Genomic DNA, 26,345 nt, shown 5'->3' with positions numbered 1-26,345 from the left:
TTGATGTATTACTTTAGGTTTGGAAAATATCTAAATCTCTCACTGTCTATATCCCTCTTAAAACCTCCTAGTTTACAAACCTGCAGGATGTCATACATTTCTTTAAGACATTTGTTGATTAGTCAAAAAGAGATTATCTCATCCAAGCATTCAACAAATCATTTCAGAACAAGACTTAGACTAAGTCAATGAACAATGTCGTACAAAATGTACATCCTTTGTGCACTGAATCCACCCCATTGAATAGATTCTGAAATTATCGTTTATTCAAAGCACGTGCAGAAATGTAATTAACAACCTTGGTTACTGTTTGCATCACTTCTTGAAGTTCCTTTAGGCCAGCTTTTGCACATAGTCATCCTCATGTATAATGCAGTGAAACCTATCAGAAAATGTTGGATATGTATTTATTTATTTAATTATTTTTAAGGTGAGCCCTGGGTTGTGTGCCAGAAAAAAAAAGTCGTTGGTGTGCCAAGGATTCTCCACCCCTGGTCTAGTGTGTAGTCATTCATAAATCAAAGCATAGATATTGGGAAGGGAAAAAATTGCATTGATTGATTGTGTGTGTTTAAGTATATATACATATTCTGTATAAATATTTACATTGTGTGTGTGTGTAAATTATTTACTTTTGTTTGTTTGTTTAGCTCATGTAGATAATGAAGACTACCTCTCTAAAGCTCTAGATCGATTAGGGGCCAATGCTATAACTAAGGACCAAGAACCTGATATAGGCAAGTTACTGGAACTGATTTTTAGATGAAACATTTTTAGATATTCTGATTTTAGATGAAACATTTAGATATTCTCAGTAATGCATAGATTGTTAACTGTGATATTGTATACTTCTTAGGGGATTCAGTTATCTAAATGACTAATCTAAACGACCATTTTTGAATGATTATTTCATTCTGTGGATTGAGTATGCATTAATACTAATGTTCTTTGGGAACATCCACTATTATTGTTTTGTGTTACATCAGCTTACATAATTCATAGTTACAGCTTAACTTTTAGATTGATGATGGCTTTGCCTCTGTATGATCATCATCCTGCTAAGATCTTGAAAGTCGTACTAAAATACTTTGAATTACTATTTTAGTAATACTCTGAATTACTATTTTAGAAGTTGTTACAAAATTTTATAAAATTACTATTTTAGTAATAAGGTGCGATACCTTTTGACTAATTGTATATGGGAAATATATGACTTCTGCATTACTTAAACCTTGGTATCTCTTCTGGGTCTGGCTCCAACTAATGAGATCTCAATAAAGGTTGAAACTGGTCTTGGTAGTGGCCCTTCCCATAATGCATAGTATTATACTTGTCTGCAAGGATATGTGCCTTGCATTATGGGATACTAAGGCAATTGATGTAAAGTTATTAGCCTTTATATATATATATAAGTAGTCCTATCATGAAGTTACTTCATGTGCAAGTTTTGCTTACACTTGGATCAAGAATGAAACCCAGAATATAATTTCTTGGTATCTTAAATTTATAAAGTTATCCTTCCATGGTCATTCTAGTCACTGTTGTTTTTACTTTCCATGCAGCAAAATAACTTTAGAATTTCTTTTTCTTGCTCATCTAATATCTTCTCATAATCTGATCTTTGCTTCCTTACTACGTTGGCTTTCTTTCTTTCTTGAGCCAGGTATTACTCACAAGTTTTTCTTTTTATATATCTTCTGCAGCTTTTTTTCAGCTCCTCCTTAATAATACTAGTTATCAATCTAACTCCTACCTGACTTAAAGTTCCTGGCAAATAAGTCAGCTTATGCTCTTAGAGAATATTTAGACAAATGTAAGAAAGCTAAATGATGGTATAACATGACAGAATTTCATGCTAGCTGGGGCGCCACCTGGTTAAACAAGGTCCTCGTTGTTTTCACCATGGAACCAGGGTGAACAGCAAAAGTCAGCTACTGGAACAAATCCTAAAAACACACCCCAACTCAACATCACCAGAGATCAAGATTGGTACTATCAACATAAGTAGCCTGAATGGCAAAGAAATAGAGCTAGCTGAGGAATTGGATAAGTACCAGATTGTCATAATATGAGTGACTCAAACAAAAAAAGACAAACTGGTGAGATCTTTCTGAGCAATCAATACAAAATGTTATATTCAGACAATGACAATCAAGGAAAAGGGGTAGCCATAGTATTCAACTCTAAATACGAGGCTAATCTTCTTGAATGGCAGGCAGTCACAAGTAGAGTGATGTGGGAAAACATCAGAATAAGGAACTGGACAATGAGACTTATTTGGCCTATGCTCCCACAGAAGGTTCTACTAAGGTAGAAGTGGAAGAATTTTTTGAGACTTTAGAGAAAGTACCTGCCACAATGAAAAAGGAGAAGTTGGTCCTGGTTGGGGATTTAAATAGCAGAGTAGGAAATGATTGTCAGATATACAAAAATATTTTGGGAAAATTTGGAGAAAAGAGCAAAGCTAATAATAATGTCAAATATCTGTTGGATTTCTGCTCAGGACATGGTCTGGTTATTACTAACACCATGTTCCAACATAAAAATGTGCACAAATTCACATGGAGAGAAGAGGCTAGGAATAAGAAAAGTCTCATCGACTATGTTATTGTTGATAGTGATGTCTTCTCCCTGGTGCAGGACACCAGAGTGTACAGAGGATTTGAAATTGGAAGTGATCACCATTTAATCTTGAGCAGAATAAAATCGAATTTCATATTGCAAAAAAAGAACATGTAAGAAAGTTTTAAAGCGAATAAAAGTTGAGCAGCTCTCAAATGTGAACTGTAGACTAAAATACACAAACATTATTCAAAAAAAATGAGAGTTTGAGAACAAGAACCAAACCTTGGAAATTCAGTGACTAGCCCTGATGAAAACACTGATTGATTCAGCCAGAGAGGCATGTGGTGATTTGGTTCTCAATTCACTGTATGGATAGAAAAAATCAGAACTCCATGGTGGATACAGGAAGTTAAAGAGGCAGTGAAGGAAAAGAAGAAATCATATCAAAAGTTTCTGGCAAATAAGTCAGCTTGTGCTCTTCAAGAATACAGAGAGGAATGCAAGAAAGCTAAACAGTGTGTAAAACTAGCTAAACAAAAGTCATGGGAAGACTTTGGCAAGAACATAGAAAATAAATATCAAGAATTTGGCAAGATGTTCTGGGAGTTGTTGAAGAAGCTCAGAAATGGAGGAAATAGTGCTGTAAAAGGAATTAGAGATGATAAAGGTGACCTGAAAACTGTTGAAAAAAAATATCCTTGCTTGATGTATGGAGTAGTTACTTCGAAAAAATTGCTAAATGAAATAAGCAGTGATTGAAAAAAAAACAATCAACAGGGATGCTGTTGGGAATGCATATCCATACTTGAAGTAGAAAAAGCCATCAAAGGCCTAAATGTGGAAAGGCAGCAGGAGTAATGATATTCGAGCAGAAATGCTTAAGTATTTAGGTATAAAAGTCTTGCAGCGGCTGCACTGCATAATTCAGAAGGCCTGGGCAGAGAGAGAGAGAGAGAGAGATGAATTTGGGATGATTGGAGGAGAGCTCTTATAGTACCCATATATAAAAAGGGAAATAAAACTGAATGTGAGAATTACAGGGGTATTTCTCTACTGAATGTTCCTTGTAAGATTTATGCAAGTATACTTTAGAAACGGTTGAGAAGAATTGTGGAAGAGAAGCTTGGTGAAGAAATAGCAAGATTCAAGCCAAATACAGGCTGTCAGGAACAGATCTTCCCTTTACAACAAATAGTTGAGAAATCATGGGAATGTAACAGAGATATGTATTTAAGTTTTGTAAATCTGGAAAAGACATATGGAAAGGTCCCAAGACAGAAGCTATTCAATATGCTACAGTTACATGCTGTCAGTGGGGCATTATATCAAGCAATACTTAGTCTTTATTTGAGTTGTAAGCCAGCAGTTAGAATTGAAGGAAGCACAGGAAGAGGGTTTAATGTTAAATCTGGTGTCAGACAAAGATGTACATTATCCCCTCTGTTATTCATTATATATATGGATCACATTATGAAAGAAAATGGGATTAAACCTGATATTAAAATTGGAGATGTTAATGTTAGCTCTTTGCTTTACGCAGACGATGTTATACTTCTAAATAAATCTGCTAGAAGTCTGCAAGATTCCTTGGCTAAATTGAATAACTGTTGTAATAGATATGGTGTGAAGGTCATCATGACAAGGCAAATACAATGAAAATAGGCAGAAGCATTGAAAATATCAACTATATTGTGAATTGAGAACCTATAGAACAAGTAAAACATTTTGGCTGCTTAGGCACGATTTTTAGTGAAGACAACAGAAACAGTAAAGCTGTAATGGTAGGAAGTCAATTGAGTAAATTTATATGAAATAAGAGAGAATTAGTCAAAAACCCTCAATTAGCTGTATACAAGACAGTGTTCAAACCAATTTTAACTTATGGATCTGAGAGCTAGGTTGGAAATAAAATACTTGACCAAAGACTAGAGACCACAGATATGCGAGTCTTGAGAAAGATTAGGGGCATGAACAGATGGCATCAATGGAGTATCATATTAATAACAAGGATATTAGGAAAGAACTTGACATTGTCAGCATCCAGGAATGTGTTAGTAGAGCTAATCTCAGGTGGTATGGTCACCTAAACAGAATGGGAGAGGCAAGATTAGCAAAACCTTGGGTAGACAATCTGATATTGCTTCCTTCAGATACCCGTTGAGCATCTCCCATTCATTTTTAACATCCTTAGTTTGCAGATTCTTATGTCATTGCACTTCTTCAAGCTGCCTCCTTAAGTTTGTCATAATCAACTACCCTGTAGTTCTATACATATGGCCTTTTAACTTAAATAAATATATGTATGGCAACCTCCTAAGTCATGACTGCATATTCACACTCCTCATTCAGGAGCATTGTGACTATCTTGGTTATGGACAGGTCTTCTGATCCTCCGACCAGATCCAGCATTCTCAAAACCTGATTCCCACTCCATCACATGCTGTTTCAAGTAATTACGCTTAGTAGGTGCATAAATTTCATTTTCTTCCTCCAATCTGAACATTTGCTTCTTCCAAATGTGCCTGTAGTCAAAATCCCCAACCATCACTCATTGTGCTAATTTGCTGATGTATGCATATCTTTTATTACTCCCTTGCATCCCTAGCCTATATAGCAGCAACCAACTATATATTTTGCCCTGTTGGCCTTTGTATCACATCACATAGAGATCACCCAGTGCCAGAAACTCCTCCTTATAACTGATAACTTCTTTCACTAGTATACATAAACTATAGCATCTCCTTGGGCCTTCGTTTACCTTTATACCATGCATTGATTATCCCATTTGATTTTGGTGCTTGAGAGACTCATCTCATTGGTGCTTAAATACATACTCAACTGCATCATTTCTAATAGTTTTAAATTTCCTAACTTTGTTCTTCCACACTTTCCACTTCTTTGAGATCCATTATATGAGGGTTGTTCGATAATTCCTTGCAAAAATGAAGAAAACAAAATAATTTTTTTGGGACAAACATTTTTAATTTTTCAACATAATCTCCTTTGAGGTCTATACACTTAGTCCAACAAGTTTTTTGATCCCATCCATATAGTATGATTTGTCCAACTCTTCACAATAGACAGTTGTTTCGGCAATAACCTCATCGTTTGAAAATCTCTTTCCTGCCAGCTATTTTTTAGTGTTTGGAAACAGACAGTAGTCCGAGGGAGCCAAATCTGGAAAGTAGGGATGCAAAAGGACTTCATAGCATAAATCGAACAATTTTGCAGTCACAATTGTAGAAGAATGAGCAGGTGCATCGTGGTGAAAATTAATCTTCTTTTTTGTCAAGTGCGGTCATTTTTTCTTTATTCCATTATTTAAACGATCCAGCAAATATGCCAATATACTCCAGTAATTGTTTTGCCCTTTTCGAAGAGGTTATGAAGATTATGCCACGAACATCCCAGAAGACGATGGCCATAACCTTTCCTGCTGTTTCGCTTCCTTTGGTGCAGATTCCCCACTTGCAACCCATTATTTTGACTGTTCCTTGGTTTTGGGCTGGTAGTGATGAATCCATGTTTCATCCACTGTTATGAAACGGTGCAAAAATTCCTCTGGATTCCGTTGAAACAGTTCACACATTGACACTTTTGATCCAGTGTGAGCAAACACGTCACCCATCTTGCAGATAGTTTTCTAATATGTAAATGTTCATGCAAAATATTATGTATGCGGTCATTTGAGATGCCCACAGCCTTAACAATTTCACGCACCTTCATTCTTCTATCATCCATCACTATATCATGGAATTTTCAATAATTTCTGGAGTAGTAACCTCAACAGAGGATCCAGAACATTCAGCATCACTTGTGCTCATATGGTCACTTCGAAAGTTACTAAACCACTTATAAACTGTTCTAATCGAAGGTGCAGACTCACTATAATGTTTATCAAGCTTAGCTTTGGTTTCCTGATCCGTTTTGCCTTTTTTGAATAGTAATGTTTAATCACTACACAGTTCTTTCTCATCCATTTTTCACAAATCACGGTACTCGATTAATTCAAATGAACGCCAAACACCCAGTAATAGATCTATCTGACTGAAACTTAGTGTGTGATCCTCCAACAGTTGCCAGCCACTAAAAATAACCTTGACACGTGCCATCTCTTAGACTTTGCATGGACTTATCGAACAGCCTTCATATGTGTCCTTAAACTGCACACTATTCCTTCCTCCACAAATTACACATTGATTCATTTGCAGTCATTGACCTCCTTGACTTGTTTCTATCATAGCATAGCATACTATCTGTACTCTCTTACCTTGTTTTTTACTTCTTTTTCTTTCTTTTTGTAGTAACTCTTTCATATCTTCCAGTGCAATATTTTTCACTTTACACGTTATTAGAGCCATCCAAAATACTAAGTTCTTTCATCTTTTTTTTAACATCCTAACAGATAATATTTATTTTGTGCTAGGGAAACATTTTATCATGCTCTCATTAAGTACTTCTCATCACAGAATCAACATGAAAATTTTCTCTTTACTCTCCTTTTAATTATAGTTCCTGTATTTCTTTCTTTATCCTACACCGCTTTTTCTCAGCTTTACCAGTTGGCTAATATTTTTGCAATTGTTCGATCTCATACTTTGTCCTATAAAGAAGTACTGTAAAAGAGGTTCACTTTGCCCTCTCTCTGCTTCCAGCTGTTATTTTCTAGTATTCTCTTGTTGCCAATCAACATGCATTATGTGATCTCATGTGGATGGCATCGACCAGATATTCTTCAATTCTGTGCTTGGCTGTATTGTTGCCAACATATGCCTTTGTCTAGAGGTAAATAACTTTTTATAACTTTACTAAAATATCTTTTTTTACACCTCAGTATTATTTTATATTGCCAGCCTGATTGGTCAAGTGGTTAGCGTATCCACTCTCCAGCCAATAAGCTGCAGGTTTGAATCCTGCCTAGGCATGGATGTTTGTGATCGTCTTTCACCTTCATACATTCATTCATACAAGTGAATAAACACTTCTCCAAGATGGACTGGATCACCATGGGGGTAGTAGATCCAACCCTCCCACAATGGGAGAGGCGTTCACCCTGTAATGAGTAGACAACAGGCTGAATATCATCATTATCTTATTACACCTCAGTACAAGCATTAAAGATTACTTTCAAAATTACTTTTGATTTCAGAATTGCATTGCTGCAATTTCAGAAGCAGTAAGTGCAAACATCAGCCACGTATGGTTTAAATAATTGAAATTAATTCTTGGCCACTGTGATATATGATATTATACATGTTGGAGCAAGTGGGAATGTGTATGAGGCTTGTGACATGGATAGTGGAGTGCCCCAGGACTCTGTACTAGGACCACTATTTAATTTGTACATTAATGATATAGCAGAAGATTTGAAGTGGGATATTCAGAGGACATATTGCAAGAGTTGTCAAAATAGCTTAGAGGATTACTTGGATGCTGAAGAACACATTCACTTGTAAAGATAGAGGGGTTATTATCCCTCTTTATGAAGCTGTAATTTGGCCACATGTTGACTACTGTGCACAGATTTGTCACATTTCTTGGGGATCGAGAGGAGGTGGAGAGGATTCAGAAATGAGTGACAAAGCTGGTGACTCTGGAATGTTCCCTATGAGGATAGATTGAGGATGTGTGGGTTGCAGAGTTTAGCTGACAGCAGGGAAGAGGGGATATGATAGAAACTTAAAAGTTACTGAAAGAATCCTATATGATTGACACAGAGGAAATTTATCAGTATGTGGGTTGCAAGTTGTTTAAGAGTGTGGTTAGTAAGGGTGTGAGGACTAGGTTCTTTACTTGGAGAGTGAATGAGTGAAATGGATTGCCAGAAGTGGTTGTTAGTGCCCCAATAGTTAAATAGGTTTAAGAAGACGCACGATAGGTATTGTGTTAATGGATAGTGGGCTTCCCACGATGTGTCATTTGACTCCATGGAGTGAGTGCCCATATAAATAATGATTATCAATAAGGTAAGCTTAATTATTAATAATTAATATAAATAATTATCAAAAAAGGTAAGTGAGATAAGCTTAGCCTGCAGCATATCTGTGTTCAATACACCATTGTCACTAAATATAATAATTTTTTTTATCTTAGAATCTAATGTAATACATTTATGCATTTTCATTTCCCTGGAAGTTATACCTTTCTTCAATTTCTAACTATCATTATTAAAAAGAATAAATAAAATAAGTTATAAACAGTATATAATCACAGTGAAACACTGAAATGCAGATAGATATAGCGAGTTCTAGTGGAAAGGCTTAGACGTTGGTTATGCATTATTACTAAATAGTTTAGGGAAATAACAACGTAGACTACGATATACATTAAAATAACTTTTTAATACAAATTCAATATTTCGGCAACGTCACGTTGCCATTTTCAACAGGAACTTGTGAGCAAGACACGTGCATGCAGGCACAGTAAATGAGGACGAAACAGGAAGCTATTTTTTCTCCTAAAGTCCTATTGGTGCCCTCTAGCGGGCAATGTTGGTATTCTTGGGCAACTGGGCTGAGGTCTTCTGATGTAGGTTTCCCAAATTTGAGGCAGTCTCATGCAGCCAAATTTGTTGAGGTTTGGATTGTTTCTTAGGGCTGAGGCTGATTGCATGAAAAGCCTTTTGTACTTGTATTTACTACGGCGAATGATCGTGGCTTTCTTCCACCGTATTCTATGGTGGGTATCCAGAGCATGGTCTGCAAGACCAGAGTGGCTGTATTGGTGAAACCGGATGTAGTCCTTGTGTTCTGTAATTCTGATATTGGCTGTCCTGCCTGTTTGGCCAAAGTAGGACAGCTTACAGCTGCAAGGGACCTGGTATACACCAAGTAAGTCTAGGGAGGGGAGGGGGGAGAGGTTGGTCTTTAGGAGCAGATAAGGGATGCCAATTTCTTATATGGTCTGTAACAAGAAGATAAGCCGTGTTTTTTTAGGATTTTTGTAATTTTTTCAGAGGTGCCTCGGATATAGTGTATGGTGATGGATTTAGAGTAATTCTTGTTGTGAGGGGGGGGGGGATTGTGGTTTATTGGTTTCAATATTTTTTGGATTGTTTTGGGAGGATAGCCATTGGCTGAGAAAGTGTTGAGAATGTGGTTTAGTTATGTGGTTGGGGCATTGTCATTTGAACAGATAAGTTTAGCCCTGTTGTGTAGTGTCTTAATGACACCATATTGTTGTGAGGAAGAGTGGTGGGATTGTTGGTGAATGTATCTGCCTGTATGGGTGGGTTTTCTATAGACTGAGAAAACCAAGGTTCCATCAGGCTGGCAGGTGACTAGTGTGTCTAAGAAAGGAAGACAGTTGTTTTTTTCTTCTTCAAAGGTGAATTTGATTCTGGGGTGTTGGTTGTTTAAGTGTGATAGGAAGGAGAGGAGTGCATCGGAGCCATGTGGCCAAATAGCGAACACATCATCTACATATCGAAGCCAGATAGTTGGTTTTTTTGTGGGGCAGAGTTTAAGGCTTTCTCTTCAAAAGTCTCCATATAAAAGTTAGCCAAGGGTGGGGAGAGTGGAGAACCCATGGGTGTCCCCTCTATTTGTTTGTAGAATTTCCCTTGCCAAACAAAATAGCCTGAGTTCATTGTGAACTGAAATAGGGCTGTGATATTGGGAGGAAATTTAGCTTGGATTAGCTGTAAGGATTCTTTGAGTGGGACATTTGTGAATAAGGAGGAGACATCAAAGCTGACCATTACGTCAGTGTGTTTGAGTGTAAGGCTTTCTATGTGGCTTTGAAGTGGGCCGAGTTTTTTATGTATGAAGGTGTGTTGCCAGTATAGTGTATGAGAGCTTTGGCCAAATGTTTAGCTAGTTTGTATGTGGGGAATCATCAATGCCAACCACTATGGGACGTAATGACACATTTTCCTTATGTATTTTTGGGCGTCCATAAATATGGGTGGGTATGGAGTTAAATGGTTTTAATTTGTTAGTGACTTCCACAGGCCAAGAAGTGACCTTCTTAAGGGCACCTATAGGACTTTAGGAGAAAGAATAGCTTCCTGCTTCGTCCTCATTTACTGTTTGCTGTGCCTGCGTGCACATGTCGTGCTCACAAGTTCCTGTTGAAAATGGCAACGTGACGTTGCCGAAATATTGGATTTGTATTAAAAAGTTATTTTAATGTATATCCTAGTCTACGTTGTTATTTCCCTAAACTATTTAGTAATAATGCATAACCAACGTCTAAGCCTTTCCACTAGAATTACGATAATTCACGGAGATTCTACCGCACGTAAAGCCCGCCATTACGGTAAAATGAAGTTGAAGCTATCAAGACAACTTAATCGTCTTGCATTCCTAAAATGCTACCGGGATAACCAGGTAATTCCTGTGTTAAATTGAAACACCGGTTCTCTTCACATTTATTTTCTGCCAGCCAAGCGTTGTTCAGGGAACAAATCGATACCCACTGTTATACCTGAATGACGCTAACTTAGCTATCCAGGCACTCGAAGATGACCTTTCAAGCACCTTAAACCATGAAATGTGGTCTATTTTGCACAACATCTCGTGCACTGCAGCGGAGAAAGAGTTTAAAAAAGTACGAGATCGACACATCAAAAAATTTGAAAATTTAATAAAGAAGAACGCAATTTCGAAACCGTAACTTCCTACCGAAACGGTAGTCAACCTTTCGTCGTTTATTGAAACCTGAAGCACTCGACGCCCTCTCGCATGGCCACAACTTCGCCATTGCGCCCAGAAGAATACCTGCAGAGGATATTATGATACAAGTTGAACGCGGGATATGACAAACCAAAAGGATTATACAGGTAAGCTAAAAGCTCTATTGTTAGATCAGGCTACTTACCTTCCTATCGAGTACAATCCCACCAACTCACAAATTAGAAAACTCCACAGGCTCCTTAAGAAGGTCACTTCTTGGCCTGTGGAAGTCACTAACAAATTAAAACCATTTAACTCCATAACCCCCCCCCCTGTATTTATGGACTCCCAAAAATACATAAGAAAAATGTGTCATTACGTCCCATAGTGGTTGGCATTGATGATTCCCCACATATAAACTAGCTAAACATTTGGCCAAAGCTCTCATACACTATACTGGCAACACACCTTCATACATAAAAAACTCGGCCTACTTCAAAGCCACATAGAAAGCCTTACACTCAAACACACTGACGTAATGGTCAGCTTTGATGTCTCCTCCTTATTCACAAATGTCCCACTCAAAGAATCCTTAGCGCTAATCCAAGCTAAATTTCCTCCCAATATCACAGCCCTATTTCAGTTCACAATGAACTCAGGCTATTTTGTTTAGCAAGGAAAATTCTACAAACAAATAGAAGGGACACCCATCGGTTCTTCACTCTCCCCACCCTTGGCCAACTTTTATATGGAGACTTTTGAAGAGAAAGCCTTAAACTCTGCCCCACAAAAACCAATCATTTGGCTTCGATATGTAGATGATGTGTTCGCTATTTGGCCACATGGCTCCGATGCACTCCTCTCCTTCCTAACACACTTAAACAACCAACACCCCAGAATCAAATTCACCTTGGAAGAATTCAAAAACAACTGCCTTCCTTTCTTAGACACACTAGTCACCCGCCAGCCTGATGGAACCTTGGTTTTCTCAGTCTGTAGAAAACCCACCCATACAGGCAGATACATTCACCAACAATCCCACCACTCTTCCTCACAACAATATGGTGTCATTAAGACACTACACAACAGGGCTAAACTTATCTGTTCAAATGACAATGCCCTAACCACAGAACTAAACCACATTCTCAACACTTTCTCAGCCAATGGCTACCCTCCCAAAGCAATCCAAAAAATATTGAAACCAATAAACCACCCCCCCCCCTCACAACAAGGATTACTCTAAATCCATCACCATACCCTATATCAGCGGCACCTCTGAAAAAATTACAAAAATCCTAAAAAATCGTAGGTGCCAGGGGTGCGTAGCTCGCCTATTATATATATGTTAAAAAAATTAAATAAAAAATACAAATAAAATTTAAAAATTAAATTTTAAAAATTAAAAATGTCATCATCATCATCAAATTCCTGCCATGTACCCTCAAGGGGTGTACAGGATATGACAGTACTATATGAAAAAATTACATCATTACTAACTTCCTATCTACAATTTTCCTCCAAATCAGTCTGTTACTTGTCAAGACTCCAACATTATCAGATCTTATATTTCTATCGTCTAAGGCACTTTGTACCGTATCAATCCACCTATATCTTGGTCTTCCTCTGGGTCGTTTTCCTGCCAACCTGGCAGAGAACACTTGTTTTGCTAATCTTTCCTCTCCCATTCTATTTAAGTGACCATACCATCTGAGATTAGCTCTGCTAACGCATTCCTGGATGCTGACAATGTCAAGTTCTTTCCTAATATCCTCATTTTTAATATGATATTGCCATTGATGCCATCTGTTCACGCCTCTAATCTTTCTCAGGACTCTCATATCTGCGGTCTCTAGTCTTTGGTCAAGTGTTTTACTTCTGACCCAGCTCTCAAATCCATAAGTTAAAATTGGTTTGAACACAGTCTTGTATACAGCTAATTTAGTGTTCCGACTAATTTCTTTCTTATTCCATATGAATTTATTCAATTGACTTCCCACGATACCAGCTTTGCTGATTCTGTTGCCTATTTCTATATTTAGTTTACCATCTTCAGTAAAAATTGTGCCTAAGTAGCTGAAATGTTTTTCTTGTTCCACAGGTTCTCCATTCACAACACAGTTGACATTTTCAATGATTCTGCCTATTTTCATTGTCTTTGTCTTTTTATTGCTGACCTTCATACCATATCTATTACAACAGTTATTCAATTTAGTCAGAGAATCTTGCAGACTTGTAGCGGATTTATTTAGAAGTATAACATCATCCGCATAAAGCAAAGAGCTGACATTAACATCTCCAATTTTGATATCAGGTTTAATACCACATTCCTTCATAATGTGATCCATATAGATAATGAATAACAGAGGGGATAATGTACATCCTTGTCTCACACCAGATTTAACATTAAACCATCTTCCTGTACTTCCTTCAATTCTAACTGCTGACTCACAACTCAAATAAAGACTAAGTATTGCTTGATATAATGCCCCATTGACACCATATAACTGCAGCGTATTGAATAGCTTCTCTCTTGGCACCTTGTCATATGCCTTTTCCAAATCGACAAAACTTAAATACAGATCTTTGTTATATTCCCATGCTTTCTCGACTATTTGTCGTAAAGTGAAGATCTGATCCTGACAGCCTCTATTTGGCCTGAATCCAGCTTGTTCTTCACCAAGCTTTTCTTCCACAATTCTTCTCAACCGTTTCTCAAGTATACTTGCATAGATCTTGCCAGGAACACTCAGTAGGGAAATACCTCTGTAATTCTCACATTCAGTTTTATTTCCCTTTTTATATATGGGTACTATGAGAGCTCTACTCCAATCATCGGGAATTCGTCCCTCTGTCCAGGCTTTCTGAACTATGCAGTGCAGCCACTGTAAGACTCTTATACCACCATACTTCAGCATTTCTGGTCGAATATCATCTACTCCTGCTGCCTTTCCACATTTCAAGCCTTTGATGGCTTTTTCTACTTCAAGTATGGATATGTATTCCTGACTGCATGCCTGGTCAGTGTTTTTTATCACTGTGCTGTCATCACTGCTTGTTTCATTTAGCAGTTTTTCAAAGTAATTACTCCATACTTCAAGGATATCTTTTTCTCCTGTTTTCATTTCACCTTTATCATCTCTAATTCCTTTTACAGCACTCTTTCCTCCATTCCTAAGCTTCTTCAACAACCTCCAGAATATTTTGCCACCTTCTTGATATTTATTTTCTATATTCTTGCCAAAGTCCTCCCATGACTTTTGTTTAGCTAGTTTTACACACTGTTTAGCTTTCTTACATTTGTCTCTGTATTCTGTAAGAGTAAAAGCTGACTTATTTGCCAGGAACTTTTGATATGCTTTCTTCTTTTCCTTCACTGCCTCTTTAACTTCCTGTGTCCACCAGGGAGTTCTGATTTTTTTATCTTTGCACACAACCTCACCACATGCCTCTCTGGCAGAATCAATCAATGTTTCCTTCAGAGTTTGCCACTGAATCTCCAAGGTTTGATTCCTGTTCTCAAACTCTTTCATTTTCTTTTCAATAATATTTCTGTATTTTAGTCTACAGTTTACATCTGAGAGCTGCTCAACTTTTATTCGCTTTAAAACTTTCTTACATGTTATTCTTTTCAATGTGAAATTCAATTTTATCCTGCTCAAGACTAAATAGTGATCACTTCCAATTTCAAATCCTCTGTACACTCTGGTGTCCTGCACCAGGGAGAAAACATCACTATCAACAATAACATAGTCAATGAGACTTTTCTTATTCCTAGCCTCTTCTCTCCATGTGAATTTGTGCACATTTTTATGTTGGAACATGGTGTTAGTAATAACCAGTCCATGTCCTGAGCAGAAATCCAACAGATATTTGCCATTATTATTAGCTTTGCTCTTTTCTCCAAATTTTCCCAAAATATTTTTGTATGTCTCACAATCATTTCCTACTCTACTATTTAGATCCCCAACAAGGACCAACTTTTCCTTTTTCATTGTGTCAGTTGCTTTTTCTAAAGCCTCAAAAAACTCCTCCACTTCTACCTTAGTAGAACCTTCTGTGGGACCATAGGCACAAAATAAGTCTCATTGTCCAGTTCCCCATTCTCATATTTGCCCACATTACTCTACTTGAGACTGACTGCCATTCAAGAAGATTAGCCTCGTATTTTGTGTTGAATACTATGGCTACTCCTTCTTTTCCTTGATTGTTATTGCCTGAATATAACATTTTGTATTTATTGCTCAGAAAGATCTCACCAGTTTTGGTCTTTTTTGTTTCAGTCACCCCTATTATGTCGATCTGGTACTTATCTAATTCCTCAGCTAGCTCCATTTCTTTGCCATTCAGGCTTCTTACGTTGATAGTACCGATCTTTAACTCTGGTGATGTTGAGTTGGGGTTTGTTTTCAGATTTGTTCCAGTAGCTGACTTTTCGCTGTTCGCCCTGGTTCCCTGGCGAAAACAACGGGGGGCCTTGTTTAACCGGGCGACGCCCCAGCCGGCATGAAATTTTGTCATGTTGTACCATCATTTTTTATTTTGGTTTAACCAATAAGAATACAATTTGGTCGGCTAAATCCCAAATTGCCAGCCCATCCTCGTTCGTTCAGTATCAAAGTAGATACCCAACAGGGTGCACCACGAGAAGGTGAGGATTGGACATTAGGTCAGAAGCCCTGGTCGGTTCTCCGCATTCCTTTAAAGGCTATGTGGAGGTCTCCTCTCAGTTATACAGCTTTGACCATTAAAAATGTAATTAAATTAATTAATTAAAAAATTAATGAATTAGAAACTACATCAAAGCTATATTCTATTTAAGATAACATCAGAGAAACATTCTTTCATGGAGAGAACTTTCTTAGAGAAACAATGATGTCCTAATTTAACATGACAATTGTTATATCAGATTTAAGATTCTGGATTATCTGCAGTCCTGTTTATAGTTAACTCTTAGGGAGAAAGGTTCCGTGGGTAGAATGTGCCTTCCATATGCTTGGGATTTTTAGATCATCATTATTGTTCAGATTAGGGTGGTTGATAAGAATCTAACAGGCTTCCTTAAATTTACGTTCATACCATGGTTTGGTGTGACCTAAACAACTGTTGCTTTTCCACTCAATTCTATGTAAAGTGTTCAAGGCATAATCAGAAAGGTCAGCTTCACCATAGTTATTATATATAATGTGTCGTTTATGTTCCTTTTGACTGATAGGAATTGTGCATCCTGTTTCCCCTATATATGGTAGATTACAGGTGCAATAAATACAGTATACTCCAGGGTGGGCCAGTGGAGGAAGTGAGTCTTTGGATGAGTTGAGTAAGCTTTTTAATTTTGCAGGAGGTTTAAAGTTCGTTTTAAGGTTGTATTTCTATAGTATTCTGTTTATTTTATCTGATGTGCTTTTAATGTAAGGAATGGTTATAGTTTTATAGTAATCTAGTTTATCTTTGTTTTTTAGTGAGGTCTTGTAAAGAATTTTGTTAATAGTGTTTTGGCTGTAACCATTTTTTAGGAAAGTATTGGTGATAACTTTAAATTTGTCATTAAGTGCTTGTTCATTGGAGCATATCTTCAAAGCCCTGTTTTTTAGAGTATTAATGACACTTAGTTTTTGTGTCGGGTGGTGGTAGGAGTTTATGGTAAGAGCAAACTTTCGAGCTACAAAAAGAAGGCACAGCCATGGGATTTCCATTATTCCCCCCCTCTTGCTAACTTTTATATGGAATATTCTGAGCAATGTGCTCTAGATTCCTCTCCTTTAAAACCCAAAGTCTGGCTTAGATATATTGATGATGTTTTCGCTATCTGGCCCCATAGCCACCAGACAGACACTTTCCTCAGCCACCTAGACAAACAACACAAACGCATACGGTTCAAAATTGAAATTGAAAAGCAGAACACACTTCTGTTTCTAGATACACTTGTCACACATCTTCTTTCTGGCAGTTTTTCCTTCACTGTTTACCAGAAAAAAAAACACATACTGGCCAATAATACACATAAAAATACAAAATTAATAATGGAAAAAACTCGCGTAAAAAGATTATTTAATAGTATAATTTTCGCCTGTGTGTCACAGGCATCATCAGTACATTTTAAGCTCAAATTAAACAATAACTGACAATTCCAAAAAGTGCCACCTAAATAGCTGGTGTAAGATAACTAAAAAGGTCAATAAATTTCCTAACAAAAAAAAAAAATTATATATACAATAAAAAGTTAGGAAAGATTAGCTGAATTATAAAGTACTATCTCCCATAAAGGGGATAGACATCTGTTTAAATCTGTTTAAATTAGGCGAGTGAAGTAAAGTTTCACATGTTTCTTTATAAAGCCGTTCCATGAGGAACTGACTTTTGTGAAGGACTTTTGTCTCTTTCCAATGAACTCTGTCTAGTGAAGATGACATGTTCTGCAGGTCCAGACTGTTCAGGTTCAAGGTATTGAATATAAGACTGATGTTCTTCTAGCCGAATTGAGGCACATCTTCCTGTTTGTCCGAAATAAGACAATCCACTAGACATAGAGTTCATTGGAAAAAGACAAGTCCTTCACAAAAGTCAGTTCCTCATGGAATGGCTTTATAAAGAAACGTGAAACTTTACTTCACTCGCCTAACTTAAACAGATCTGATGGTTTACGTCTATCCCCTTTATGGGAGAAAGTACTTTATAATTCAGCTAATCTTTCCTAATTTTTTATTGTATATATAATTTTTTTTTATTTTATTTTTTTTTTTGTTAGGAAATTTATTGACCTTTTTAGTTATCTTACACTAGCTACTTAGGTGGCGCTTTTTGGAATTGTCAGTTATTGTTTAATTTGAGCTTAAAATGTACTGAAGATGCCTGTGACACACAGGCAAAAATTATACTATTAAATAATCTTTTTACATGAGTTTTTCGTTATTAATTTTGTATTTATATGTCTGCTCACGGTTTGCCATTATTAAAACTTATATACACATAAACTCCTGCCACTACCACTTCTCTTTTTACGTATACATAAGTATATGTAAAAAGAGAAGTTAATTTTCCGACGTGTAATAATAAACACAGATCCCACAATACGAATTGGTTACCCTATTATCTGAATGGATTCGCGTTCTTTTGACATGCGCAGAAGTGTCGAAGGGTCTCGTATCTGTGGGTGTACTATACTGTATATATTGTAGTGTAAATGTGTGGTGTTTTTAATGTATTTTGATATCCTTTATTTTATCTATATTAACTTTATTTCTATTTTATTTATCTCTCTTCTATATCTTATATATCTTATCGTCAATTCCCAAACTTTAACTTATATCTCTTTCCCTTATACAACTCTATTAACTTTAAGCTTATATCCTCCTGTTCCTTATTTTTACCTCCAATATTCCTATTTTTATTATACCAAGGATCTCTAGATATTTATTTGAATTAGTGACTGCGCCTCAGGAAATCCTTTTATGGTATTAAATATTACTGCTTTCGGTAGACATCATTCCTTACTCTTATATACAGTCGTGACTATCCCTTTATCTAATTCTCGTATTAATTATCTCTCTTCCCCGCTCACAAGCTCGGTTGTTGTTTTATTTAGAACAGTGCATCAAAGAATTAAAATATCAGGCAACACTCTATTAATATTTAAACAACAAAGATTTAATTCACATAAGACAAATTTTACACTGCATTTTCAATAATAAAAAGAAACATCACGATTCAAATCTGCATAAATAGACTAGTTAAGTTCCTGCATTTTCTCACACAAATCATATCACATATTTAACTAATTTTCTTAATAACACATAAATCATTTTATACTGAGCAATGGTACTTATTACTCTTAAATGTTAACTCTTACTCATCGAACACATAAACAATATCTTTTACACACAATTGCTCTTTCCTTTCTATGCTTGGAATATTATATAGCAAGTTTCAGCAAACAGTTACACTATGACTTATTTCAAACTAAAAATTCCTGACACTTAATCACTCAAGGAAATTTAACAAACCGGTCAACTCGCTTTATAGCTGCTACCCTCTGTACTTGGCTTCGAACTGGACTTCCGTTCCGTGTCAGGTTTTTCAATCCCTCTTTATGTCGGCGTTAGGTCTACTGATGTTTCTAGGATACTCTGTCCTGCCGCACTTCGGGCGAAGATTATCGGCTTGTGGAATGCTTGCATGCGTGTTGGATTAACGGAGCAATTTCTTCCCTCTGACAACAGCTCCCGGCGAAGACTCGTCAATTCGTCATCAACTATCAGTTTTGCCTGGCGGATCAGCTCCTCGTCATCTTTCTTTCAGATCACTGGCATGATTTCTCCTGACATCGCGTCCTCGATGGCTGCTTACATCTGCCGGACAACCGTTGGTGACTTCCAGATCACGACCTCTGGATCACTGATGAAAATTTCTCGAACCGATGCTGCGATCTTTTCACCTACGCCTTTTATTCGGTCACTTCCAAATCCTTGTGCGGAGATATGTGAACCCCGAACATTTTGGCGAAATCCCTTGATCCTTTTCTCTGACTGACCCTTCCTTTGGTTTTCTCCTACACTCCCTAAATCCTATTCGTTCTGGCAGCGGACATTCGTTTGATGCTTTTGTCAGTCCACCTAGCACTGACCTTGAGCTTCCCATGTAGAACACACACAAAGTTTGATGTCTTTACAAAAATCTAAAAATATACTGCTTTACTAATGACAAGGTATTGCCTTAATACTACACCTTCTAGAATATTCCCTTATTTGGCATAGAGCACATACAAATTCCCATTGGGATTATTTACATATAACATACAACTATTTACAAGTTACAGGTCTTACTGGGCTCGACCTTGGTAAACTTTATGTGAAAATATTTGGACTTTTAGAGCCACATAAATATTTTACAGTAGAATCTGTATTTAAATACAGCTGTGAGATTGGATCAGTCTGATGAACCAGCCAGAAGAACCTGATGATGATGCCTTTGACTGGACTGTTTAATTTAATTCTCAGCTCTGGAAAAGTCCCAAGCAAGTGGAAGGAGGACAAACTAATTCCTTTGCATAAAGAAGGATCTAGTCTGTGGTAGCAAATTAGACCAATTAGTATTTCAGGAGTGGTGGTAAAGTACTGGAAAAGTTGGCCAGAAAGAGAATATAGGAATGGGTAGATGAGATTATGATACTCTGAGGAACAGCATGACTTCTTGAAGGGTAAGTCATGCCATAGTAATCTATTAACTTTTTATAATAGTAACAGCTAAGTCATAAAGGGAATGGCTACACAATGATACTACTGGATTTTGCAAAGGCGTTGGACAGGATACTGTAAAAATAATTATAATTTAAAATATGAATATTTTTACAAATTGTTTATGTTAGTACGTTTATTAGTTTTGGTTTCATAACACGCATTGGAGGCACTTGCAATGTGCCTGTTATTGATGTTATTTTGCAAAATGAAATGTGAAGCATTTAAAAAAAAAAATTCATGTGCTTACTGGATTTGGATAGTTGTGTTACTTTTATAAATTTTATTGTAGTTTAAAATGTTAAGTGTTATGTTTTATGAAGACATTTTCTTGTCGCTAACAGAGACAACATATCAGCCATTATGCTTAGCTTCTCGCTTGACACTTTCATGGAGTGCACATGCTCGCTGAGGAGTTTGTGGGTGATTGACAAGAGAGCATTTGGGAAGAAAAGAGAATGCAGGCCGGCAGATATTTGGGTTCTGAGGAAAAAATTAATTTTTTTTTTTTATGTGACAGTCAGAGGAAAATTAATAGTATATTCTGAAAAAGGAATCGTAGAACTGTGAGTTTTTTAAAGTGGGAGACTGTCAATAAGTATTGGTAAATAAAAGAAGATACTGCAATTGACGTTCTAAAGGAATGTTTGAGGAATTGTTGATTGGAAGATTAATAGTAGATTCCGAAAAGGGAATCGAGAACTGTGAGTTTTTTTAAAGTGGAGGAATTAAGACTGTCAATAAGTATTGGTAAATAAAAGAAGATATTGCAATTGACATTCTAAAGGAATGTTTGACGAAACGCTGATTGGAAAATTTCATCTGTCTTAAGGACACCGGATCTAGCTGTTATTTCTACTGGAAAAGGAGACAGAATTGAGTCAGGAAAAATTAATCTGTGCTACATGAGAGTGATGAGAAAGGATCCTATGAAAAAGAAGAGAGTCTTATATCTTCAGAAAAGAGCTTTAACAGAGAAACTGGCTATGAACATTTTGTTATTGTGTAAACAGAGTGTTTAGTCTAGTGGATGTGATGAAGTATATGTTAAACAAATCAGTAATAGAATGAGTTAGAAAATGGGTGACCTCTTAAGTGTAAGTTTATTTTAAAAGGCCTTGGATCCAATTAATTTTGTAGTTATGTAATTTTGTTTGAAGTGTATATATATTGTTTTTGTTTTATTAAATGTCTAATTTTTGTATTTGGTCTTGAGTTAGTGATTTTTTTGGATTCTGAAAGAAACAGCAAAAAGGTCATTGCACCAATCGGAGTGAACCTCTGTGCATATATAAATACACTCGGAAATAGAAATAATTGTTATAGAGAAAATCTCATAAAAATGAGAATAGATTGAAAAAAAATTAATAATATTATCATATCTAAACAAATGCCGCAGTCAAACAGAGATCTTCGACTTACTTTATTTTAGACTTTAGAAAGTAAATCTTGACTCAAGTAAAATGGCTACAGGAGAGAGAGAGATAGTAATTCTAATTGTGAAGTTTCTTTATTTAAAGATAAGGAATTGTTTAAGTTAATTAATCCAACTTTAGTAATACCTTCTTTCTCAGGAGATAGTGGTGAAAGTGTAGAAACATTTTTTAAATATGCAGAAAAAATTAGAGATTTAAGAAAATGGTCAGATTTTCATTTGTTAATTATACTTCGTAATAAATTATTGGGCAAAGCCAAAACATTCTTAAAACACATCTCCTTTTACTGAGAGACATTGATAGTTATGCAACATTTAAAAGTTTGCTAATATCAGAATTTTCAAGTGTAAGAGAATTAGGGCCTAACATTTGGAAAATTCAACAGTGCATTCAAGGTAATAGAGAGTCTGTTTCAGAGTATAACCACGACTTTGGAGCATTGCTCATAAATTTAATGTTTCATCTGAAGAGAGATCCTCTTTAGAATGGTTGATGTTTAATCATTTTCGGCTTGACCTTAAAGATAATTTGAAAGAAACAGCATACAAGAAAAAGGTTAAAAATCTTGAACAGTGTTTTCAAATTGTTAAGGAAAAGGAAGAGAGACTTAGAGATATATTTCATTCCACAAATAATAAACAGGTAAACTCTTCAGTATAATGAAACTTATTCTCATAACACAGTGGCTACAGATAAAGTGAGATAAGGAAAGTTTCAAAAATTAAAAGATGCTAGGGAAAAGAAACAATCTAGGGAAATTTCTGTAAATCTAACATAAAATGTTCCAGAATCTGAGTCCAAGGTACAATCACATGATTTGGGAAAATTAGAGGAATTGAAAACATTTCTTAGTTAAGAAATAGAAAGACAACAGAGACTAATAGTAAAAGGACAGGAATTTCTGTTTAAGATGATATCTGATTTAACAGTATCCAAGAATCCAACAGATAATTGATCTTTCTTTTGTAAATCTAATGATATTGATGGGAATAAAACATCTCAAATGAGATATGTTCCAAAATGCTTTAGATGCAATAAACCTGGTCATTTTGCTGAAGACTGTTATGTTAAACAAATAAATCTTGTTTTCTATATAAGAAATCTGAGAATAAAGGAAAATCTGGAAATAATTATTATTCCAATATCATACTGGCAAGGACAGAAATGTCAAACTACTCAATAAACATGGGTAAAGCTAAAGACAGCTCCAACCCTAAAAGAGAGTTTGATGTATCATTAGTTCTTTATGCTAATGGAGATAATCCTTTGACAGTTCTACAAGGATTTATTGAAGATGTGCCTTGTGAAATCTTACTTGACACTGGTGCACATTTTTCACTCATTTTTTATAGTTTGTTCAATAAAATTAAAACTCTAATTCCAAATGATATTTTAATTTTAAGTTATCCAATTAAACTGAAGGGTATATTTGATTAACAGATTTCAGCTGATAAGCAAATAAATGCTTTTATTTCAATTTCTTGTTTTCCTTTTAAAGTTTGTCATCCATTAATAGTTCTTCCAGAATCCTCTAATCCAAATGTACAAGTAATATTTGGAATTGATTTTCTGAAACGTCATGCTTTTGCATGTAATTTTGTTGATGGTACAGTGTCCTTGTGTGGACTTGTGTGTTTAATACCACACAAAATGGTATTCTGTATTAAGCTATATATAAAGTACATGCTGGGAAGAAACTTTTTGGCATCACCTATAGTACTATAAGGCCAACAGGTTTATCTCCAGTGGTCACTGTACAGATGTCTATTGTCAGTGGGCACATAGAGAAGAATTTGTAGACTTTGAATGCAATATGTCATATTAGTGTTTTGTCTGTTGATGATATTCTGTGGACATTATGAACTATTGGAAATGTAAGTGTGCTTACTTTAATCCAGAAATGGAGTGGAAGACCAGAAGGTACTAGTGTGCTTGGAAAAGTGAATGGAAACAACATAAATACAAGTCTGTCAGGGTTCAGGTTAGTAGTAGGACACCATGTAAAGAGCTGCAAAATCATGAAGTCAAAGTCTTGTTGGGAATTACATGCTATAACACACAAAGCTCATCAAACATCTGCTACAGTAATATATACTTTAACTGTTTTGTTGGCTTCATGTGTTCATATGGCAAGTTTTATAACAGTAGGAGTAATTAAGGCATTAAGAAGTATGAACAAAAAAAAATGTCAGTCAGCATTGCAGACTATGCTGTGGTGCAGAAAACATTAACAGTAAGTACAGCAGAATGTTACTTTATGATATGGAGTGTCAAATGATGTTATACCCTCTTAATTGGATGCTTGAGTTAAAAGTATTCCCAGGTATCCAACATAACCATAATCAAGTGGGTTATCTCAACTGTGAAATTTGGTTATGGAAGTATAATGGTCTGGAACTGTTTCTCTCAATATAGTTAGATTTTGGTTGTAATTCCTGAAAGGTTGAATAGTGATAGATAATAATATTAACTTCATAAACACTTTCAGACAATGCATTTATTCAAATTTAGTAGCGTGATAGAACAGATCCTTTGAACACAACAATTCAACATTCCTATTTAAGATTTATTAAAATTTGAAGCAATTTCAATTTTATTTTTAATTCAACCATATTAATGACAAAATTATGCCAAACAAAATTGTCTGTAGTATATATGACACACTAGATTCACTTGTGATAAAGATGTTTCTGTACAGAAATGCTCTAAAGATGTTAATCTTTATAATTATTTGCAATATTATGACCATTTTATGTCAGAAGTATGGATATGATACAAGTCTCTTTGGATCATATCCATACTTCTTTTTATGCTGTAGTTATCATTATTCTTAAATTTGTTTTTCAGGTGCTGCCTTCATAAAGTTTTCTATTGTTACCAAAGAACTTTCAGCATTAATGAAAACACTGGTAAATCAATGTTTGTAATTACGGCCTGTTAAAAATTTCATTGATATATTTTCTGTTTATCATGAACTTTTTTCTTTTGATATTATAGTGCTTGCTTCATGCATTTTTATTATTATTATTATTATTCAAGCCTCCATGGAGTCAAAAGACTAATCGCAGGAGGTCTTTCCTAGGAAACACAAAGTCTATCAAGACTCATTGTGGGAAGTCCCTTCTAGGAAACACAAAGTCTATCATACCACACCTTAAACTCATTGACCATTCTCGCTCTCACCACTCTATCAGGCAATGCATTCCATGGTTCAACCACCCTCCATGCAAAGAAACCACTCCTCACTGTCTTGCTCACAGTTTCCTTCCGTTTTCACAGTTTTCCTCACAGTTTCATTGATATATTTTCTGTTTATCATGAACTTTTTTCTTTTGATATTATAGTGCTTGCTTCATGCATTTTTATTATTATTATTATTATTCAGGCCTCCATGGAGTCAAAAGACTAATCACGGGAGGTCTTTCCTAGGAAACACAAAGTCTATCATACCACACTTTAAACTCATTGACCGTTCTCGCTCTCACCACTGTATCAGGCAATGCATTCCATGGTTCAACCACCCTCCATGCAAAGAAACCACTCCTCACTGTCTTGCTCACAGTTTCCTTCCGTGACTTCCAGGGATGGCCCCCTTGTCATTACTCCTTCAACCAAGTGAAAGAACTCCCCACTGTCAACCCTGTAACCACCTCTCATCAGTTTCAAAGTCTCAATCATATCACCTCTCCTTCTATTCACCAAACTCTGCAGTCCACATTCCCTCAGCTGATCCTCATAATTAACATTTTACATCCTGAAACCGTCTTTGTTATCCGCCTTTGTATCCTTTCCACAGTTAATTTATCCTCCTTCAAATCCTGCTCAATAAAATCTTTAAATATTGTTTATTGTTGGGTTATATTATATTAAAATTGCATATCAGAATTGTTTTCTATATTGAGTTCATAAAGTGTGATAGGTATAGTATGAACCTTATAAGGAACTCCATGGAGATGTCCAAGGAAGAAATGCAATATGTAGCAAGAATATTTGTAAGATGCATGTTATTATTATTTTTTAATTATTATTATATTTTTTTTTTTGATCAATTGATAACTGAGAGATCTAGAGCAGATTTGGCATTAAAAATGCAGGTGAATGAATCTACTGAAGATTCTTCAGTTCCAGAAGCAATGTTTCATACTAGCTCTTAATATGCATGAAATAGAGATTAAACTTTACAGACATAGATTTTTGATGACTAAAGACATTTTTTATTTCTATCTAATAACCAAAAACCTCTGTTTAGTCTTGATTCCATTCTCCTCTTCATTTATATCCTTTCTCGTTGTTTGCAGCTGGATTGATAATTTTCACTTCATCAGTTCTGCAGTAGAAGCAATCATCATGTTAAATTCAGTTGTTAACTGGGTTGTCAATAACATTATAGTGCACTGCCTCTGAAGCATTTAATACGCTTGTAGCTGAGTAACCCATATTTGCCTATTTTCTTGAAAGCCTTCAAAAATTCTTACATAGTTAATTTTGATCCATGCATG

General features: G+C 35.8%; 1 protein-coding gene across 3 annotated transcripts in view; it reads left to right on the top strand.

The window, feature by feature from the left end:
- Asap (ArfGAP domain of ASAP) overlaps positions 1-26,345 on the top strand; it is a 718,739-nt gene that overhangs the window by 65,049 nt on the left and 627,345 nt on the right. For all 3 annotated transcript variants that reach the window (XM_090411444.1, XM_090411445.1, XM_090411443.1), the window contains exons 3-4: positions 651-737; positions 24,694-24,755. In XM_090411444.1, coding sequence (XP_090267570.1) covers positions 651-737; positions 24,694-24,755 — 149 coding nt within the window. The remainder of the gene's footprint in view (positions 1-650; positions 738-24,693; positions 24,756-26,345) is intronic.

The sequence above is a fragment of the Typopeltis vanoorti genome, chromosome 21, assembly GCF_054136105.1.
Source record: "Typopeltis vanoorti isolate ZY-2024b chromosome 21, IOZ_Tvanoo_1.0, whole genome shotgun sequence".
Taxonomy (NCBI): domain Eukaryota; kingdom Metazoa; phylum Arthropoda; class Arachnida; order Uropygi; family Thelyphonidae; genus Typopeltis; species Typopeltis vanoorti.
The sequence above is the reverse complement of the archived record's forward strand: the minus strand, read 5'-3'. Positions and strand labels throughout refer to the sequence as shown.